Below are 18,696 nucleotides of genomic sequence, written 5' to 3'. Positions count from 1 at the left end.
TTATTCAAAAGTTGACATGTAGAAAGGGTATGATTGGCATTGTGACTTTATAAATATAAATGAAAAGGCTGCAAAACACTGAAAACTCCTCAAGAACAATAAATCACATTATTATCGACAGAGACCTTTAATACCTCGGTACAAGTACAATGAAATTCCTTACATGCACACATGGCTTATATTGATGCAAATAAGGCTGGTATTGATGCCGACATGGTCAATATGAATATAAATGATGTGAAAATACCTCAGAGAGCAAATCTGAACATTTGCCACTCAGGCTGCACTAGTTGATGTTTATGACCACTTTCAACCTTGCCTTCAGTCATGATAGACAGGTATACTGGAGAGTTGCAAACTTCATCCCAGCTGGCTATTTGATTGCTGGATGCGACAACAATTTATTGTTGCAATCTGTTGGAGAAGTGTCAGCTATCGATTACTCGACACAAAAGTTCCAACATTCCAGCCAAGCAAATGATTTAGCTCTGTATTTCTCCATGAGTTCTCGACTCTGTCTATTTCACTTTCTGTTTTTTTTTCTCTCTGGGGGGGGGGGCATATTCCTGACCGTTACCTCAAGTACAAGGAAATGGCATTTTAAAAAGGCAAAATAAGTACTGCATTGTCCTGTGCTAAGTAACCTGTTTCTCTCACCAAAAGAAATGGTGGTCCACGTTCCACTGATCTGTTCTCCCCTAATATTTTTCTCCCCCATGCTAGTGCTCAGGCCCTGCTTCATAAGTTTAAGTTAATTTCCTTCGCATTGTAACCTATGCCCACTCTGAAACCATTCAGATCTTCCATTGCATAATACAGGTTTAAAATCTGAAATGAATGAGTCATCTTGGAGGAGTAGTTTTAGGTTTTGGAATCCAGTTTATGTGATGTTAACTAAGCCAAGACTTAATCAAATTAACTAAAAGAGGCCGACAACTATTTTCACATTTTTTTAAACTATAAAGCAGTCTCATCCTTCAAATGATTTATTCAGTAAAATCATTAGTCCCCTCTGAGACTGAGCCTGATTGTGGCCTGATTGTTGTTTTGATGATTTTCAACACTTTTCTCCTTGACACATTGAATAATTATCATTACTCTGATTCCCATCTGCACCTGTGGTGCAGTGGCACAGTTGGGTAGCACTGTCACATCACAGCAAGAAGGGCCTGGGTTTGATTCCTGGCCAGGGGGTCACGGGCCTTCTGTGTTGAGTTTGCATGTTGTGTCTGTGTTGGTTTTCCTTAGGTGTGAAAGTGTTTGTCTGTGTGTCTGCTCTGTGATGGACTGGTGACCTGTCCAGGGTGTTTCCCTGCCTTTTGCCCAGTGAGCTCTGTGATAGGCTCCAGTACCCCCCGCTACCCTTATTAGGATAAGCAACTTATAGAATGAATGAGCATCTGCAATTAAGACGCTGTGCATCTGACTTCTTTTGATATTTGTTAGATAACTCAGTACTTTAGGTCACATAAGGTCACATTTTTGTATAAAATGCATATTAATTAGTAGCTTTAAAATTTGTATTAAATGCAATTTAAAATCCTTTGGAATTCTGAATCCTTTTGACTTTTTTGACTCGATAATTTCAAAAACGCGAATCCTTTTTTCAGTAGGTGTTTTCATTATTAAACAATTTCTTGTGAAGTTTGGAGCTACAAATCCTTTAGCTGAGTGTGCAGTCAAGAGCCTCTCTAATTGTTGCGAAAAAAATCTAAGACTTATATGAATTTGTGTCACGTACTCCAATGTTGTGTGTTAGGAACCGTGATGAATAACTGAAGAAAGCCTTGGAATTGATAGTTTGCACAATCATGGTGTGGAATACAAATAAGGGAAATGAATTCTCAGTTTAAAGAAGCCAAAGGGGATAAAAACCATGTTTCAACTTGCCCTTATCTTCTGTACTCGCTGCGTAGTAGCTTATTCACTTTCATTTATTGCTCCATCTTTGTGTTTGCATTGTGTCACCCTATCAAAAAAGTCCTTCCACTGGCCAAGACAATAGTTATATATTACTTTCTGTGAATCTCTGAAACACTGCAGAATTGAATTCATTGTCCTTAGAAAACATTGTGGGAGGATTGTGGTGGTCTCAATGGGACCTAAACAGAGAGCCCTGAGTGAAATTTCCATTCATCTCAGGGATTGTTAGTTTTGGAAAGCGCTACCTGTACCATGCTTTTGTTAGCTGTTTGTGAAAACAGGATGCACCATCACTGAGACTGAACAAAGATTAGGAAGTTCCCGTAAAATAGTTTCGACACTTCTAACACGGTTACGAGTCCATTTAATTATAGAAATCTGTACTGCAAAAGTAGGAACTTCCATGAAAATAAATAAAGAATGAAAATGAGCCAGATGTTTGAAAAGAAGTCGTTCTTGTGTACAGAGTAAAGCCTCTGTTTTACCATTGGAAGCCAGGAGTGAAATGGGTATATTTTGAGTTTAGGAGTAGCCTTAACCAACCCCAAGATTGGCTGATGTGACTTTTTCCGTGGTATGATGTGACCACCCCCCGCCCCCTGCCCGTTGTATTTTAGGGTTGTTGTTGTGTAAGGATGTTTACCTCACACTGCATGTGAAGTCTAACAGCAAAATTGCCTGACAACAATAGATTCGTGGAAGAAAATCACTGAGTATATACCTTAACACACCATGTGGTCTGTGTTGAAAGGCAGATTGTTGTTAAGAAAATTAAAGCAAAAACAAACAAACAAAAAAAACACATGAAAGTACTGCAAAATCAACTTGAATTTATTCACATTTACCAACCTTGTGAGCTGTAAAGTAGGGATTGTAAACTGATACTAGTGAGATGTTAGTGCTCTCTTATGTCCTCTCTCATCACTGAGAAAGTTGTATATTTTCCAAGACACTCAGAGTGGTATTTATCACCATAAACCTGTTAAAATGTGTGACGGTTACAGGTTCACTATGATTCATGATATTCTGTCTGACAGTGTTAGGAAGGTTGCTCTAAACCTCAGCAGTTATTTAGCGTACACTAGCCACACAACATTTTGTGGTAAATGGAATGATGACCTAAACGGTCACCTTAAAATCACACACACATACACACCCACACACATACACACTCACACACTCACACACACACACGCACACACTCACACACACACAGAGTGGTAGAGAGAGAGATGGAATTCAGACTTTTGTGTGATATAGAACCGAGTGATAAAGTCTGTAGTCATGCAGCATTGCTGTTTTTTGGGTTATTCTTGTATATGTAAATCAACAAACGTCTATTACATATTATTTTCATTCTTGCTCTGCCTTCAGCACTCTTTTATTCCAAGACAAATGGTCAATACAGTATAATTCTTTGCTTACTTAAGCCAGTGCAGACTGTGTTTGTCTGAGTCAGTTAATAACCAAGAGACTAGCCTTGCCCATTACATTAGAGGCACTTTCAAGACTTTGATGGGTGTGTATCTTTTCTTCCCATGGCAAATGATCCCGTCTCAGTATTGGTGTGCTACTTATAATAGCCATGTAATAGGAAGAGCTGATCTGATATCAGTTGTTACAAGGATCAAAATAACCAGAGGTCTTTGATGGGCCTCCCAGGGGATAAAGTGTTTCCAGTCTCGCCTTGCCTCTGTTTCCGTGACCTCACCACTTTAAAAGTTGTCTTTGTTCTCAGTTTCTTTCACCTTGGAGACTGCTTTTCCTTCTACCAGATGTAACCACAGTTTAAAATATAGACATTCTGGGTAATCCTGATTTATGTTAATTGCCTCCAAGCAAGAGATGGTAAATACATTGAGCAACACTAACTGACAATAAGTAATTACTTGTTGCTCTGTCTGTGGTACTGAAATGAGATGCAAGATCTAAAATATACACACACACACACACACACACATACACACACACACACACTCACACACACACACACGTTCCTTGGCAATGCCGCAAATTGGCTTTCAAGGACTCACTGTATTTTTAGCCTCAAGATGGCGCCATCTGTTAACCATTTTTGAAGATTTTGACTAAATGACCAAAACAAACAGAAAACTGAAACCAATCAAATTAATGACTCAAGGCCCCAAACAAGGCCACAGACTGTTGTAATTTGGGGATACAACTCTGTTCTCTTCACTTGGTCCCACAAGATTACAGAAAAGAGCCACTTGTGTTCTGTTCTTCACAATTTCTTAGAAATCCAGCCTCCAAGCCAAATGCATATTTCTGAATTTCTGAGGGGGTTTGTGTTTAGCTTAACCGCTCACTTTGGCCAGAGCACAGTTGATGCTGTGTGAAATTTTGGCTAGTAGAAGGTGTAGGAATGAGAGTAAAGTTGATCCAAGGCCGTTGTGCCATTTAAGGTGTTGATAAAACTTGCTCACCATTCTCCCTCAGATGATCTGTTCTTGCGCTCCATCCAAAGAAAATGCGATCATTTTTCTTACACAGTTCATTTTGCTGCAGGCAACAAAGACCTTTTTTAAAAGTGTAGTCTTTGCACTCTTCACAAGGACTTAGATCAAATATCTTTTGCCAAATATCAGTGTACTGAAATGTCAAAGAGCCAAAGAGGGTTTAAAAAGTTTTTACAGAACAAATCCATGAAAATGATTACAACCCAAGTGGGATTTTTAATGCACAGTCCAGTTTTAATAACTACCATTTATCTATGTCAACACAAATTGAAAGTGAAAAGCAAAATATGACTTTAGCTGCAAAAAGGAAGGAGTTAAACTGTAAGAGAAATTGGCATCACAAGTGATTCGATTTTGATGATATTAATCTGCCCTGTACATAAAGCAAAACACAGGAACAAATGAATAAAACATAATTTCATGATGTATCGAGTGGTTAAAAACCAGCTGTTCCTTCGCATCTGCCTTGTTGATTGTTGATGGCGTTTCCAAGAGCACGATCTTTAATGGTGCTCTGGCTTGCGTCACACACACCTCAAACAGCATCACACAGGTGGGTGGGTCTAATTTTTCCAAGATGATGTTATAGTTTGGACAGTCAAAATGAGCTATTACCACATTACTTGCAAAATCAATTAAGTTTATTACAAACCATTCAAAAATTGTGAGATTTCCCGAGACAAGGGACAAGATGAAATGAGAAAAGAGAAAACAGACGCAACACATTTTGATATTGTGATATATTACCATTTTTTGTAAATTTGCAATTGCGTGTGTGTGTGTGTGTGTGTGTGTGTTCTGTAAAAGTACCATACCCACAAAACAATGTATTTTTGAAAGGTGACGATGGGTCGAATAGTATTATTATCTTGTTCTATATTGAAGTGCTGCAGCAGAATGGATTAAGACAGCTATGTAACCTCAGACATATTAAATGTTCCATAAGGTCTGAAGTCATCTTAAATGTCTTTTTTTTTCAGATTATTTATTAGCGACTGATGTGTGTATTCACACAACAACTGAAAAAAGATTATAGCTCATGAAAATTTGCGTCATCTCCAGGAGCTGCTAAAACTCCCTGATCGATGTAGCCACACCCCTCCCTTTAGACTCATGCAGACTGATGACATCATCAGTCACACCCTGCCCTTCTTCTGCTGTGTTCTGTACTTTGCGTACAGCTCATGCATTCCAAAAGCTGTAAAAGTGGTTGGAGAACAGATTGAGAATTCCTAAACGTGAACATTTGCTGTGTCAACTGACATCACGCTGATGTAATGAGTGTCCACTTGCATTAACTGTGTGTTCCCAGGCTCTTCAACTGTGAAATATTCAACCTCTTTCCTTCAAACCCAAGTTGTGTAAATAAGCAAGGGTCAAAATGATTATCAACCAGGAATAAATATCAGTCCACATATATGAGATATTTTGCATGTTGACATGTAAATGCACTATATCAGGTATGTCGATACTGAGATGACCCAAATAAACTACAGCTGTACAGTCCATTTTTTTTCTTTTTTGTGGCATTGTTACAAGAAATTACTTATCTACACAGTGCACCACCTCACCTGCAATTTCAAAAAAGTAAATGTAAAAAACCAACAAAATTAGTGTGCCATTGAAAGACTTCTAAATGTGATGCCGAGGTTGTTATTCATTAGTTCATCAGTTATTGGAGATCCCAGATAAGCACTTTGGATGTCTTTGTTTGTCTTATCTTGTCTAGGTAAAGACAGAACTCTGTGAACAATGTACAGCACATGTGTTGCCATAATAAAGCTGGTGTGCACGTAAGCCAATTTAAACAGGACAAAGAATGTGTGACTCGTGAATCTTGACACTACATTATGTTGTATATTTACAAAGTTAATTCTGATTTTGTTTGTTTTCAGAAAAGGCTGACACCCACAATTGTATATGACTGGTCTTTTTATTTAAACGGAGAGAAATTTCCCTGGATTTTGTATTTGCTGGTATTGTTGGGTTCGTATTCAGTTCACGTCACATTATGCTAAAAAGAGTTTCGCTGTTCACAAACAAAAGGAGGCATTACTGGAAAAACAGGAGCAATCTACCGATAGCCCAGAAGAATGGAAGCAACACAGAAAAAAAAACCTTATCAATTTAAGTGCTCCTTCCACCTACACAGCACCACATGGAGTAAATTTTCTTTGACAAGTTATGGAGTCAGCTGCACATGCATGACCTTCTTTGACCCTAAGATTCTGATGATTTTTAGAGTTATGGGTGTCAAAACGAATAGCACAACACTAATACAACCTCAGTTTGTGTAAAATTGAGATTGGCTTGCCTTGACCTTGAGAGCTTGACCTCCCTGTCAGTGATTGGATGACTTAATCAGCCAATGGAATGAAATGGTTTATCTGCCATTGGGGAGTTAGTATCAGATACTCTGCTGCTAACCTAGGATCATCTGCACCTATTCTGTTCACATTAAATCTGCATGTACACTTTTGATGTTCATGGTAAAGCAATAATCTAACAAAAAGCATAAATGAACTGCTGCATGAAGGCAGTTATCCTAGTTCATCCAACCCATTAGACATTCAATACCCATGGAGTATTCCATGCTAGAAGACAGAGAGATGTAGATTAAAGAAACAGGCTTTGAGCACCAGATAAGTGGAAACCCCTATCATGATGTAATTAAGCAAGTGTTACAAATGTCATAGGTGATTTTTTTTTTTAAATGTAACATTACCAAAACGTCTGTCTCTGCTTTTTTTTTTTAAATGTAACATTACCAAAATGTCTGTCTCTGCTATATACAGACCTCTTAATCATTTAATTCTTTATGAATGTTAAATCCCGAGATAAATTCTGAACTTCCTAATCACAGTTAATCTGCCCTTCCTATTTGTCACATTGCATTTGTGCATATTTTTTGGGTTATGGAGTTCATCAGTTGATTAAATAATGAAACTGCTTTATTGTTTCAGTGAATTGCCCTCCTTATTAGTAACAAGGAGTGTGTTTACAAATTTCACATTTTCATGACAGAATCTGTGTACAGCTAAATCTGTAGATTTAAATAAGATATAAGTCTTGAAATGTATTTATTTCAATCTACATTCATCTTTAGATTCAAGATTCAATCTCCAAGATTCCTTTACTGTTACATCTCATAATACAAGTATAAGACGGTAAAATTCTTGGGTTTTGGCCCCTTGACATTGCAGCGACAATAGTAATAAATAACAATAAGATAGACAAGATAGTAACAAAAGGGTAATATAAATAATGTTCAGTGTGTGTAAAGTGCTATGTTCATGTAGGTCCCACCTTAATTACTGTGCATATGTGTATGTAATAGTTTGCGTGTTTATGTGTGTTTGCGTATGCACGGCAATGGCCGTGTATTTTTGTATGTTTGTATTTGTATTGTGTGTTTGTGTTTGTGAGAGTCATTTGGTAAAACTGATTCCTGTGGAAGGTGGGAAAGAGAATACGAGGGAGAGAGATATATTATCCATATTCATATATCCATATATTCAGTATGAAATATTTTGTACAAAGTTTACACTTTCGGATCTACAAAATTGAGATGACCTGTGATTTCTTTCTTTCTTTGCTTCATTATTTTTCTGAGAGACTGTATGTCTGTGTGGATTTTTGTGTATTTGAAATAAACTGTTTTATGTGTCTGGGAAACAAACACCTTAGTTCCACACTTATTTTAAGTGTTCAATGGCTGGTATGTTTTTACTATGAATATGTCTAACTGTTTGTCTGTGTTAGCATTAGCATAAGAGCTAAAGGCAGTGAGAAATACCATGGGATTTTTGCATGTTTTTCTCTGCAGGAGCAATCACAGGGTTGGTTATGCTGATAACACCTAAGGAATGCCAGGCATTTACAAACATCCCCTCCCCCATTCACTTCCCAAATTACCCCTTCCCCGTGAACCATACCCCCCCCCTTTCTGTCTCTCTCTCTCTCTCCCTCGTATTCTCTCTACCGCCTTCAACAGGAATCTGTTTTACCAAATGACTCTCAGCTGGAAGGCCAAATAAATATTCAGCTGTGGCGATTCTGGGACACCCCCCCCCCCCCCCCCCCCCCGCCCTTTTAAAAGGAAAAAAAGGAATTGTATAGACGCTTTAGACTGTCTGTGCTTTGTCTTGCATGTGAAATTCAGAACTGGTTGACAGAAAAAGATGAATATATTAACAATAACAACAACAGCAATGACAAAAAATTCTTTTGTGACATATTTCATTGTAAGGTGCTTTGATTCAATGTTTTGAAATCCTGCTACAGCCACATGAAATTTTCAGACTGATCAAAAAATAAATAAATAAATAGGGTGGAAAACGGGTTGAAATCCAGCAGCAATGTTTGTCATGACTGTTTACAGAGGGCACTGCATCTCAGATGGTCTTGGGAAACTCCCACTGTCGATCATTCAAAGGGAAAAAAACAGTGGTGTTATGGTCAAACAAACCTGCAATCACAGCCTGGAGTCCAACATATAATTCTGACTGAATTAGACAACAAATTTACAGTAGCTGTGCCAAAGAGCTCTGTGTCACATAGGATGATCTAGAGATATTTCAGAGGTGCACACAACAGTGAATTTACTGCAGTTTTAAAACGAAAGATAAGATCTATAAAAATACAACAGTAACTATTACTACTAACAATAGTAATAATAATGACAGTAATATAACAGTGACTGATGGTTTGACAGCCTGTGTTAATCCTGCAGAGTGTGCTACAACATATTTAAATTACTGTACTATGATCAAACACAAACCTATTTGAATGCAAACTTCTGAGAAGCAAAGTATTGCTATGGACTGTACTTTTTACCCAGACACCAAGCAAGGAGGGCTTGGTTTAATCTATGTTGACTGCTAAGGATAAACAAAAGAGAAGTCTGAGATGGGAGGAGAGGGCTTTGATTCCCAACCAAGAAATACAGATCTATGTTATAAAATCTTTGTTTTATTGCCTTATGAATAAACATAAATTAAGGCCCCTGAAAATGGCATGCCAGCAGTGCTAAACTAGATATTTTGGCCCCTTCAATTATCTGTGTTAATGTAACATGCACCCTCTGTAAAGAAGAATAAATTCAGTTCTATGTGATTCTGTTTAAATTGGTGTTATAAAGAAAGACACTAGCTGTAGGGCAGTTTTACACTTTGTGAAAGAAACTTGTGACACATAAGTCAAATGACCAGCAGTCCTTCTCTGACAGGTGCAGAGGAAAAACATCCAGAAAAATACACTTACAACATATAGTGAGGTTTAGTCACATAAAATCTACATTGAGTAACTGTGGTTCTTCCATGGTTTGTTTTTGTTTTTTGGTTTTTTTTGGAAATGTGTTTGCATTGTCATCTTGGTCACTCTCCTCAGTTTAGGACAAAAAAAGAAAGTTTATTTGCATCCTCTCTTCAACATCCCCAGTGCAGATTCCAGTGGGAAGGGATCTTCAAGCTTGAGGTCAGAGTGTGTGATCTGTGTGCAGCTTTGAAGTGTATTGAGCTCTCCAGAGTGTTGAGCAGTATCTAACCCTCTGTTATGTGTGTTTAGACTTCATTCACAAGTCTACAAAGAGAACCTCTGAACAGCTCCTTCCTCTGTATGTTTCTGGTTACTTCAATGAGCTTCTTTTTTTTTTCTCCAGATGTTGTCATACACATTTTTTCCCCCATGATTTCCATTCTCTGTGGAGTCTACATGTTACTAAGATTAAAGGTTTGCTTTGAATTCTCTGAGATTTTTGTCAGTGTTGAGTTCATTGAGTAAATACTTAAAACACGTTACAAGCAAGTTAAAATATTGATCAACATAACTGAACCAAATTGAACTGATCTTGTAAAATACATTTAATGTAAGTGTAAAAAATAGAAGTATTTTATAAGCCCCAGGACAGTGCCTTTTTTGGACAAATGTTCTTTTTTGGCCTTTTTGAAGTGGTAAGAAAAACTGTGATGGCAAATTCAGTTCATTATTAAATGTGTATCTGTTCCTCCTCCCTCTTTCTGGTTTCTATCATTGTTTTCGTTACCCCCCCCCTTTCTTTCTTCTTTTGCCCAAACACCTGGCTTATGAAACACTCCCATTCTTTCTCTTCTTTTGATTGGCACATTTTGACCTTTAAGCTCAAAGCTGACATTCACACACTGACTGACTGTGCAACTCCCTCTCTTTTATGTTTCATGGCTACTCTACACCTCACACTGGTCCTGAGGCTGGAGAGTCCTCTCCCTCCAAACTACACTAAACCTGCGTTGATAAATCAATGAGGAAAAGGCCTGTTTAATGTCTGAAACAGTTAGTTGGCAGGCTATTTTTTGCTACATACGTGTTAACACTGTGTATTTTTTTTATCAGTTTTATTTTTTGCCAGGTGTGTTTACCAATTCACTTTCAATTTCAACATGCATTTCTGATCAGTGTCACTTTTCAGATGATTATCAGTTGAATGCCTCTTCTAGATAAATCACTCGGTTTGATGAAATATCAAATCAACAGCTGAATCAAAACATAAATCCCATAAAAATCAATAGCTACACATCAGGTAGTCAAGAAAATACAGAACAAGAATTACTGAAGTTAGTGTTGACATTTCATGCTCTTTTTGCAGAATTCATTGGGGAGAGAAGCTGCAACCAGAGAAACATGTGGTCTGACCCCAGTTTGACCAGGACACGTATATTATCCTCCTTGTGTTCACTGCTGATTTTAAGGCCAGGATTCACACAATGAGGTACTGCAACTAATATAAGCATTGTTTTGAGAGAGGAACAAAAGACAGGGGATTAATCTACCCACCCACTGACTCTGTCTCTGTTAAACTTCCTCTCTCTAGCATGTGCTCTCTCTCTCTCTCTTTCTCTCTCTCTGCAACACACATACATAAACATATACACAAGCTACAAAGACACAAGGACCATTCATACATGCAATGAAGACACAGTCTTACTAATCCACTAACACAGTCTAGCTGATATATGCTGAAATTGTTTAGTACACACACTACATACACATGCAGGAAAGTAGACCAATAGAGAGTAAGTGAGTGAGTGTGTGTCTGTGTGTGTGTGTGCGTGTGTGTGCGTGTGTGTGTGTGTGTGTGAGAGAGAGAGAGAGAGAGAGAGAGCTAATCAGTATGGATTTACGAGTCAAAATACTTAGGGCAGAGGGGGTTGGGTTGCTTGGCAACAAACCTGTTGATGTCCAAACAATATTAATGTCTCCAGTGCAACACGTCGCCAGAATGGAGTCCCGTCCACCGACAGCATAACAATGTGACTTTGTATAGCAGACTACAGGCTGTGTTGACTGGAAATCCACCAGTAATAGAAGAGGCTGATAGCGCATGCATCATACCTTTCTGGTGACTGAATTCTCTACTCTCGTTGCAGCCAATTAAAATAGTTTTTGATGGACGTTTTAGGCTTTGTGCACTTAAAAACAACGTGTGTGTTTGTTTTACTCTAACAAATATGTCAGTGCATTAAATTTCAAAGCTGCAACTCAAAGTTTTGTCTACATAGCGATAGTATGAACATGTCCGTGTCATTTGTGCTCAGTGACAGATTTGGCTCGGAGCATGGTTCTCTCTCTGTCTCTCTCTCTCTCTTTTTGTGTGTGTGTGTGTGTGTGTGTGCGTGTGTGAATGGGTGCTGCTGCTTGAAACTAGTTGTGTTGAGCTTTGACCCCCCCTCCCCTCCTTTGACATCATACACAAGAAGGAGTGGTTGAAAGCGAGGAGTAGAAAGCAGCTTGATGAGGTGGGATCTACTAAAGTGGTTGATGTGAATGATGTGATGTAAATGCTGTTCATACCATCAAGTAATTGACTGCTGGGTTCACAAAGGGTTGTCTAAAAATTCTGCTCCAGAACTTTCAGTTAAAACTGATGTCATATATATGTGTGCGTTTGTGTGTGTGTGTGTGTGTATATATATATATATAAACATTGGCCAATCAAAATATCTGATATTGCATCAAATTGACTCAAGAATAACACTCAGTATACTTCAATACTACTGCATTTCTCAGCACTACCTCGGTGTGATCGGTTTAGTAAATATAGTGTAATTAGGCCATACATTGTTTTCCCAATGTACGTTGCATTAACTATTCATTGAGGAATGAAACTTCTTCGTCCTCACGGCTGAGTGAAGCACAAAAGCAGGAGCACATATTTTGGTCATGTAACACACTGAAAGATTGTTCTGTGTCCTGTGACCAAATCTAGCTATACATTATTAGGGAAAATGCTCTTAAGAGCGTGTATAATTTTTTTTTTTAAAAGTGACCGGTTGTTTGTCCTTTTAGTGGCAACAGCATTTTGAGAGTGCTGCCCACTAGTTTGCGGAGAACCTCATGAAAATATTAACAGTGGTCTATTATTAGCTGTGCACTACACAGGGGGTGTACCGACATGACTATTCTTCGGTTTAAAACGTTTTCTTAATGGAGCAAGCAGCAGCGGATTGACTAGCTCCTTGCTGAAATGCTTCGCCCCGGCGCTAGGACCCAGGCGATTGAGAGCGCCACAGCAGTCCTGGCGACGGCGGGACTCGACGAGCTCCCCCCCGATTCCAAGCTTAACTTCCCTAGCTGACGTCAGCTGGCAGCCTTGGCAGTACTCGCCGCTCCGGACATAGCGCTGAGAAAAATGCTGCTCTCCGTGCCGCCAAGGACAGGAATCAATCCATACAACGGCTACAACAGCAGAAACAGCAAAAAGGTAACGCGAATATATGCTTTGTGGATTCTGGGCCGCTTACGGTTTCCCGGGCGGACACACTCCTTTAACAGTCGCGACAGAAACCCATTTTGTGCATGACAGTGAGCTGCAGTGTCCTTGAACGCGAAGCGTTCAAAAACCAACTTCAGTCTTCTTGGACAACATTGCCTCTTTAATACACAGCATCTCCGGTATGCTATGTGTTAAATTTGGTCTACACGTATAGCAGGATGTGTCGAAACTGTCCGTGTAATATTTCGCAAGTTTTTATTATAGCGCACCGATGTTGGATTTTTGCTCACTCGTCAAATAAGGCAGTCTTCGGACAAACTTTGGTAGGAAACCATGAAATATGGACTCTCTCTCTCTCCCCCTCTCTCTCTCTCTCTCTCTCTCGCTCTCTCTCTTTCCCCTTCGCTCGCTCGCTCGCTCTCTTTCTCTGTGTGTGCGTGTGTATGTTGTATGTGCGTGTGCGAGCGTGCGACCATACAGTGGAGGGGAGGGAGCAAGAGGAAAGATGGGATGTTGTCGATAAATTATGTCGAACGATAGTTTATTAAGCTGTTTTGGTTTCACAGTATTGAGGTTACTTGTTTCATGGATAGTACTTAGCTCCATCATCTAAAAATCGAGTGATTTTCTTCAGTAAACTTCAGTAAAGTTTTCTGTAAGAGTAAACGAAATTGCCCCACCCCTCTGAAAAGCCCACTACGATGACGGTGTTGCTTTCCAGAATTATGAATTGGAAAATAACTCGACCTTCCACCGGACGCTATCGACAAATGTGCCTCCGCCTTGCCATACAGAAGTTTCCTGCATTAGTCGTCATGGCCTTTGTTGGTGTAATGGTTAGGGAGAGCAAGATATTTTTATTGTGACATGGAGTGTCAAATCTTGGATGCAGATTTTATCTGTGCATTCTAATGAAACCATTACTCTGTTTAAAACACAACATCTGCTTTTTCAAACGTTATTTTGTGGGCGGATGTTTTGCTGGCAACATTTCACAAGCTTCTGTAATTACAAAGTAACAGTTTAAAGCGCGTAATACACATCACGCGACATACCATAGTTCGTTATAAAGATTGTGGTCCCTTAAGATAAGTTCGAAAAATACAACCTAAACGAAACCAATATGTGCAAATTTAGTCAAGATTAACATGTCATTAGAATGTTATTACTTTGACATGTCACACCGTTTGTGTATTTTACCAAGAGAAATAACTGATTGTTTCAGGTAAAAAATAAAGACGTTATTCTGTAGCATATTGAGAGTACTATAAACATCTGTAGAGCAAGTTTGCTTCACGCAATGGTATGCTTTCTCAGAATTGCCAGTGACCTCCCCCAGTCGACCCTTTGACGGCCCCATTGTGCAACTCCGCGGTGCTGGGTATGTTTACCTTGGATTTTAAAAACTTGGCTGTCATTACAAGCTCTTGATAGCTCTGCATATGCGTCACAGGCGACAATCGCCGACACTGGTAATTCAGTCAAGTTTGAACGTCACAGATAAATACCTGGTCAACTGTGATAGTAATTTGAGAGTGGCATGATTTTGCAGCGCCCAAAATTCACATATATATGTGTGTGTGTGTGTGTGTGTATGTATATATATATATATATATATATGTGTGTGTGCGTATGCGTGTGTGTGTGTGTGTGTGTGTATGTGTATGTGTATATATATATATTTCAGAGTTATTTGAAGATGTTGAAAGGGGATTCTGTGCCAGTATTTTTCAGCTTATAAAAAAAAAAAATTAGCACTGTTTCTGAGATTTGTGTTGGCGATATTGTGGAAGTGGACCACTAACTACAATGGGATTCTCTATAAACCAAGTCCATGTAGAGAATATGCCTGTGTGATTGTAGCATGTTCTTTTTGTGACTCCCTAGTGTGTGTTATCATCTTAAGGCCTATCAAATGCCATAGAGCTGAAACAGCAAAATGAAATTTATGTTACATAACATAGTTTTTTGCATTCTCGTAGCTGTCAGCTCATTAGTTTGGATAAATCTGCTGTTTTGCTAGGCCTTATTCTAGTCATGTACTAGAAATTTATATCTGTACTTTAACAGTGACATGAGTATTGATTTTCACAATGACCGAAATAAACATTTGTGTTGGGATCAGACTGACTGCCAGTCAGATCATAGTGATCTTTCTTTTTCATACTGAGCACCGATATGCAATAGTGTATCACATTACTCTCAGTTAGCCCCATTGGCAACATGCATATGGTTTTCTCTGCTTACTTTTGTCTTTCAACTACATATCTGTAATGGTTTGGAGATCTTCACAAGATCGCCTATATAATACACAGATAAATGTGTTATAGACATATTAAATGTATTTTTCTTGCTGTTCATTTTTGGATATGGTGTACATCATGGAAATGTGTGTGGATGGAAATAATATGGAATGGATTTGTTTAAATATCTCGATCACCTCTTGGAAGTGCATAGGTCCAGTGTGGCTCTTTTTTGTGTGGTGCTTTGGTCTTCTCCTCTTATTACCCAGCGCGCTTCACGGACATAACACCATTTCCAGTAAAATGAAAGTAAAATTCCATCTACATATTTCACTCACTGTGTCCCAACATGAACTGCATCCAGTGCGTGCTGCCATAATTTGGCAGGTTGCCATTTTATGAAACGCTACTGTATCCACAGATAGTTTAGGCACAGAATGAAGGCTAAGTATGCATGAGTGTATCCTTAAATGCTCCACCAGTCAGTCACGCATCCACACCTATTTATGGACTGTGCCGTGGTATGCACAATCAGTCTTTTTAGAGTGGGACAAAGGTGGAGAAAAGGCAAACGTCCATAGTAAATGGACTGGGGAGAGACGCAAACATTTTACATTACGTGATCTCAATACTGTACTTATGCTTTGACAAATGTCCTGTTTGCTGTGGCGGATAATAAGCTTAAGGCAATGATATTTCAGCAGGATTTTTAATTGGGTTGGTCAGTTTGCAAATAAACGTTATTATGTCATGTTTTGACTTAAGCAGTGCTATGCTAACTTTAGTTGTTTATTTGGATGAAACATAAAATTTGGGAACAATGCTGACAATTCTTTTGTCTTAAAAAAATATCCGTTTATTTTTTGATTTTCTATTTTTGTTTTTCAAATTTGAGAGGAAAACAGGTAAGTGTGGAGGGAAGCACCTTGCTAACATGACAGACTGGTCTTAGCCTCTACACCACAACGAAAACGTTTGCTCCGAGATTAGTTGTTAGAAGTCTTGGCTGTGGTATGGAGTTCACTTGGAGGTCAAGTGTGTGTGTGGAGAGAGTTCCAGACATATCTCTATACCATCTCTCTGTCTTTCTCTTTCTGACCTACTCCCTTGTTCCTGTACCTTTGCCATGAGGGTAAATAAAGGAGGGAACACAAAATAAACGAAGGGTGGGGGATGAAAAAAGGCTCTTTGTGAGTGGGAGGTGATTACAGAACCAGATGGCACAGGGTTTTGAGTTACCTCACTGCCTTCTAAACTACACTGCTAGAACTACATTACCCAGAAATCCCCATTGGTGACCCTCTTTCAGTGAAAAATACCATGTTCTGAAATGGGCACCAATGTTATTTCTAACTCGGCGAGAAACCGTTTGAGAAACCATGCATAAAAGTGGTGAGAAGTTGTCAGTGACATTATTAGTTTTGTAATTGCACAATAATATGTTGCAAAGTTTCCACGATGGCAAATATGCCCAAACAAAACTGGAAGAAAAGTAAAAATATGTTCCTCATTAAATGATTGATTTCAAGAGTCACAGCTCAACAAACTAGTTATTCTCAACACACCCTTAGGGTGGAACTGTGAAAGTGCCACACAGCCACTGCTGCCTTTGACTTTCAGTTGTTTAAGTTTTTCCCTTAAAACCATAGGGCTTTTCAACAGAACCAGTGCTGTCAGATATTAGTTTATTATCTTTATTGTCAAGCACTCCTATAATGAAAATCAGCTCTGGATAACTCATCATCATTCTCAGTGTTGTTGTCTTCTTCTCTCTGGAACAGAATTGGAATTCTTCTCGTCGTACATAACAGAAATTCCAGTAGATTCTCTCTTGAAAAATGAACTACTGTTGGTTTGGTACATGAGAATTTAATGAGATTAAATGAAATGAATAGTGAAATTGGAAGTGTTGTGATATGTTTCATGCACAACAATTTTTTTCTGATTGATTCCAGTGTCAGTTTCTATCATACATGTAATTTTTAAGTATGTGTTTACAAGCAAAAGCTCTGAAGTAATATAAAGGCCAAAAAATAATGCAGGAGAAAGGTATTGGATGGTTAGTTTCATAAGCTATAAAATTTTTTAGTTAATTTTTACGAAACGAAATATCCATGCACGTAAATAAATGCTGATATAGTCAGAACATGTTACATTTGCTTGAAAATTGATAGCATAGGCTATTTGTTCTTGTGTTCTCCTTCTCTGCCCACAGCTTGGAAAAAAAAAATGGAAATCAGACATGGAGCTATTCATCTTGGCTCATCTTTTTATTTCATGATGTGGGTGTGTGTTCTTAGTTTCACATCTTTTTAGTGTATTTTTTTTCACAGTATTTTGTTGTCCAGTGTCCAAGATGACGTAGAGGGACTGAATGTTTCTTTTTTTTTTAATAAATTATATACACACACACACACATACATAAATACATATAGACAGAAATAGGAAACATAGCTTCATGAACGAAAGAATAAATTAAACACTTAGCATCACATCAGTGTCATCACAATCAATCCATGTACGTGTCAGGTAATGGATTAATAACACAAATCAGTGCTCTACAAAGCATTAAACAAAAATCTCATTTCATCAACAAATTTCAAAGACTCAGATAGGTCTACCATCTAATGACTGACTCCATAATCAGTAAAACCAACCCCACTCCCATCCAGCCCCAGCATTAATAGACTGCTTACCATAAAACAACACCTAGATTCTGTTTATAATCCGTAAGACAGCAGACTTCATACACCGATTGATTAGTTGCTGTAGGCTGTGTCCAGGGGAATTCTCACAGTAAGGGTGTGCTTTTAATATATGCAGAGAGGGTGTGGTGTCTGGTGGATTAGACAGGATTTCCTGTGCTGTGTATGATTATCATGCTGTGGTGTGTTTGAGGAGCGTTTCTATGCATTATCCGTGCAGGGACAATTCAAGGTGAGACGCTAAAGACAGATATTTCTTACAAAAAAAAACGTGTTCCTGGACACATGATCCCTCATTGGCACTGATTGCAGCAGGTTTTTGAGCAACAGAAAATGACAAAGAACTGAGGGGATATCTGATATCTTCTTGTGGCCCAGTGGAGAGGGTGTGTGTGTGTGGGGGGGGGGGGGTGTGAGCAAGTGAGTGAGTGATGGAGTCTTTCGGTTTGTTATAGTGTTTGTTCTGCATCGCATTCCTTGGAGACTGTCTTCACCACAGTGCACTCTGCATAGCTAAAGCCCTTAAGAGCAGTTGCACCCAGGTTGTATGTACACACACACACACACACACGCACGCACACACACACAGTTCGTATATT

General features: G+C 38.7%; 1 protein-coding gene across 1 annotated transcript in view; it reads left to right on the top strand.

Annotated features, from left to right (window-relative positions):
- Positions 1 to 13,024: 13,024 nt before the first annotated feature.
- Positions 13,025 to 18,696, top strand: part of LOC115813652 (RNA-binding motif, single-stranded-interacting protein 2) — a 33,542-nt gene continuing 27,870 nt past the window's right edge. The window contains exon 1 of the mRNA XM_030776177.1: positions 13,025 to 13,137. Coding sequence (XP_030632037.1) covers positions 13,066 to 13,137 — 72 coding nt within the window. The 5' untranslated portion in view covers positions 13,025 to 13,065. The remainder of the gene's footprint in view (positions 13,138 to 18,696) is intronic.

The sequence above is a fragment of the Chanos chanos genome, chromosome 6 (genome assembly GCF_902362185.1).
Source record: "Chanos chanos chromosome 6, fChaCha1.1, whole genome shotgun sequence".
Classification (NCBI taxonomy): domain Eukaryota; kingdom Metazoa; phylum Chordata; class Actinopteri; order Gonorynchiformes; family Chanidae; genus Chanos; species Chanos chanos.
The sequence above is the reverse complement of the archived record's forward strand: the minus strand, read 5'-3'. Positions and strand labels throughout refer to the sequence as shown.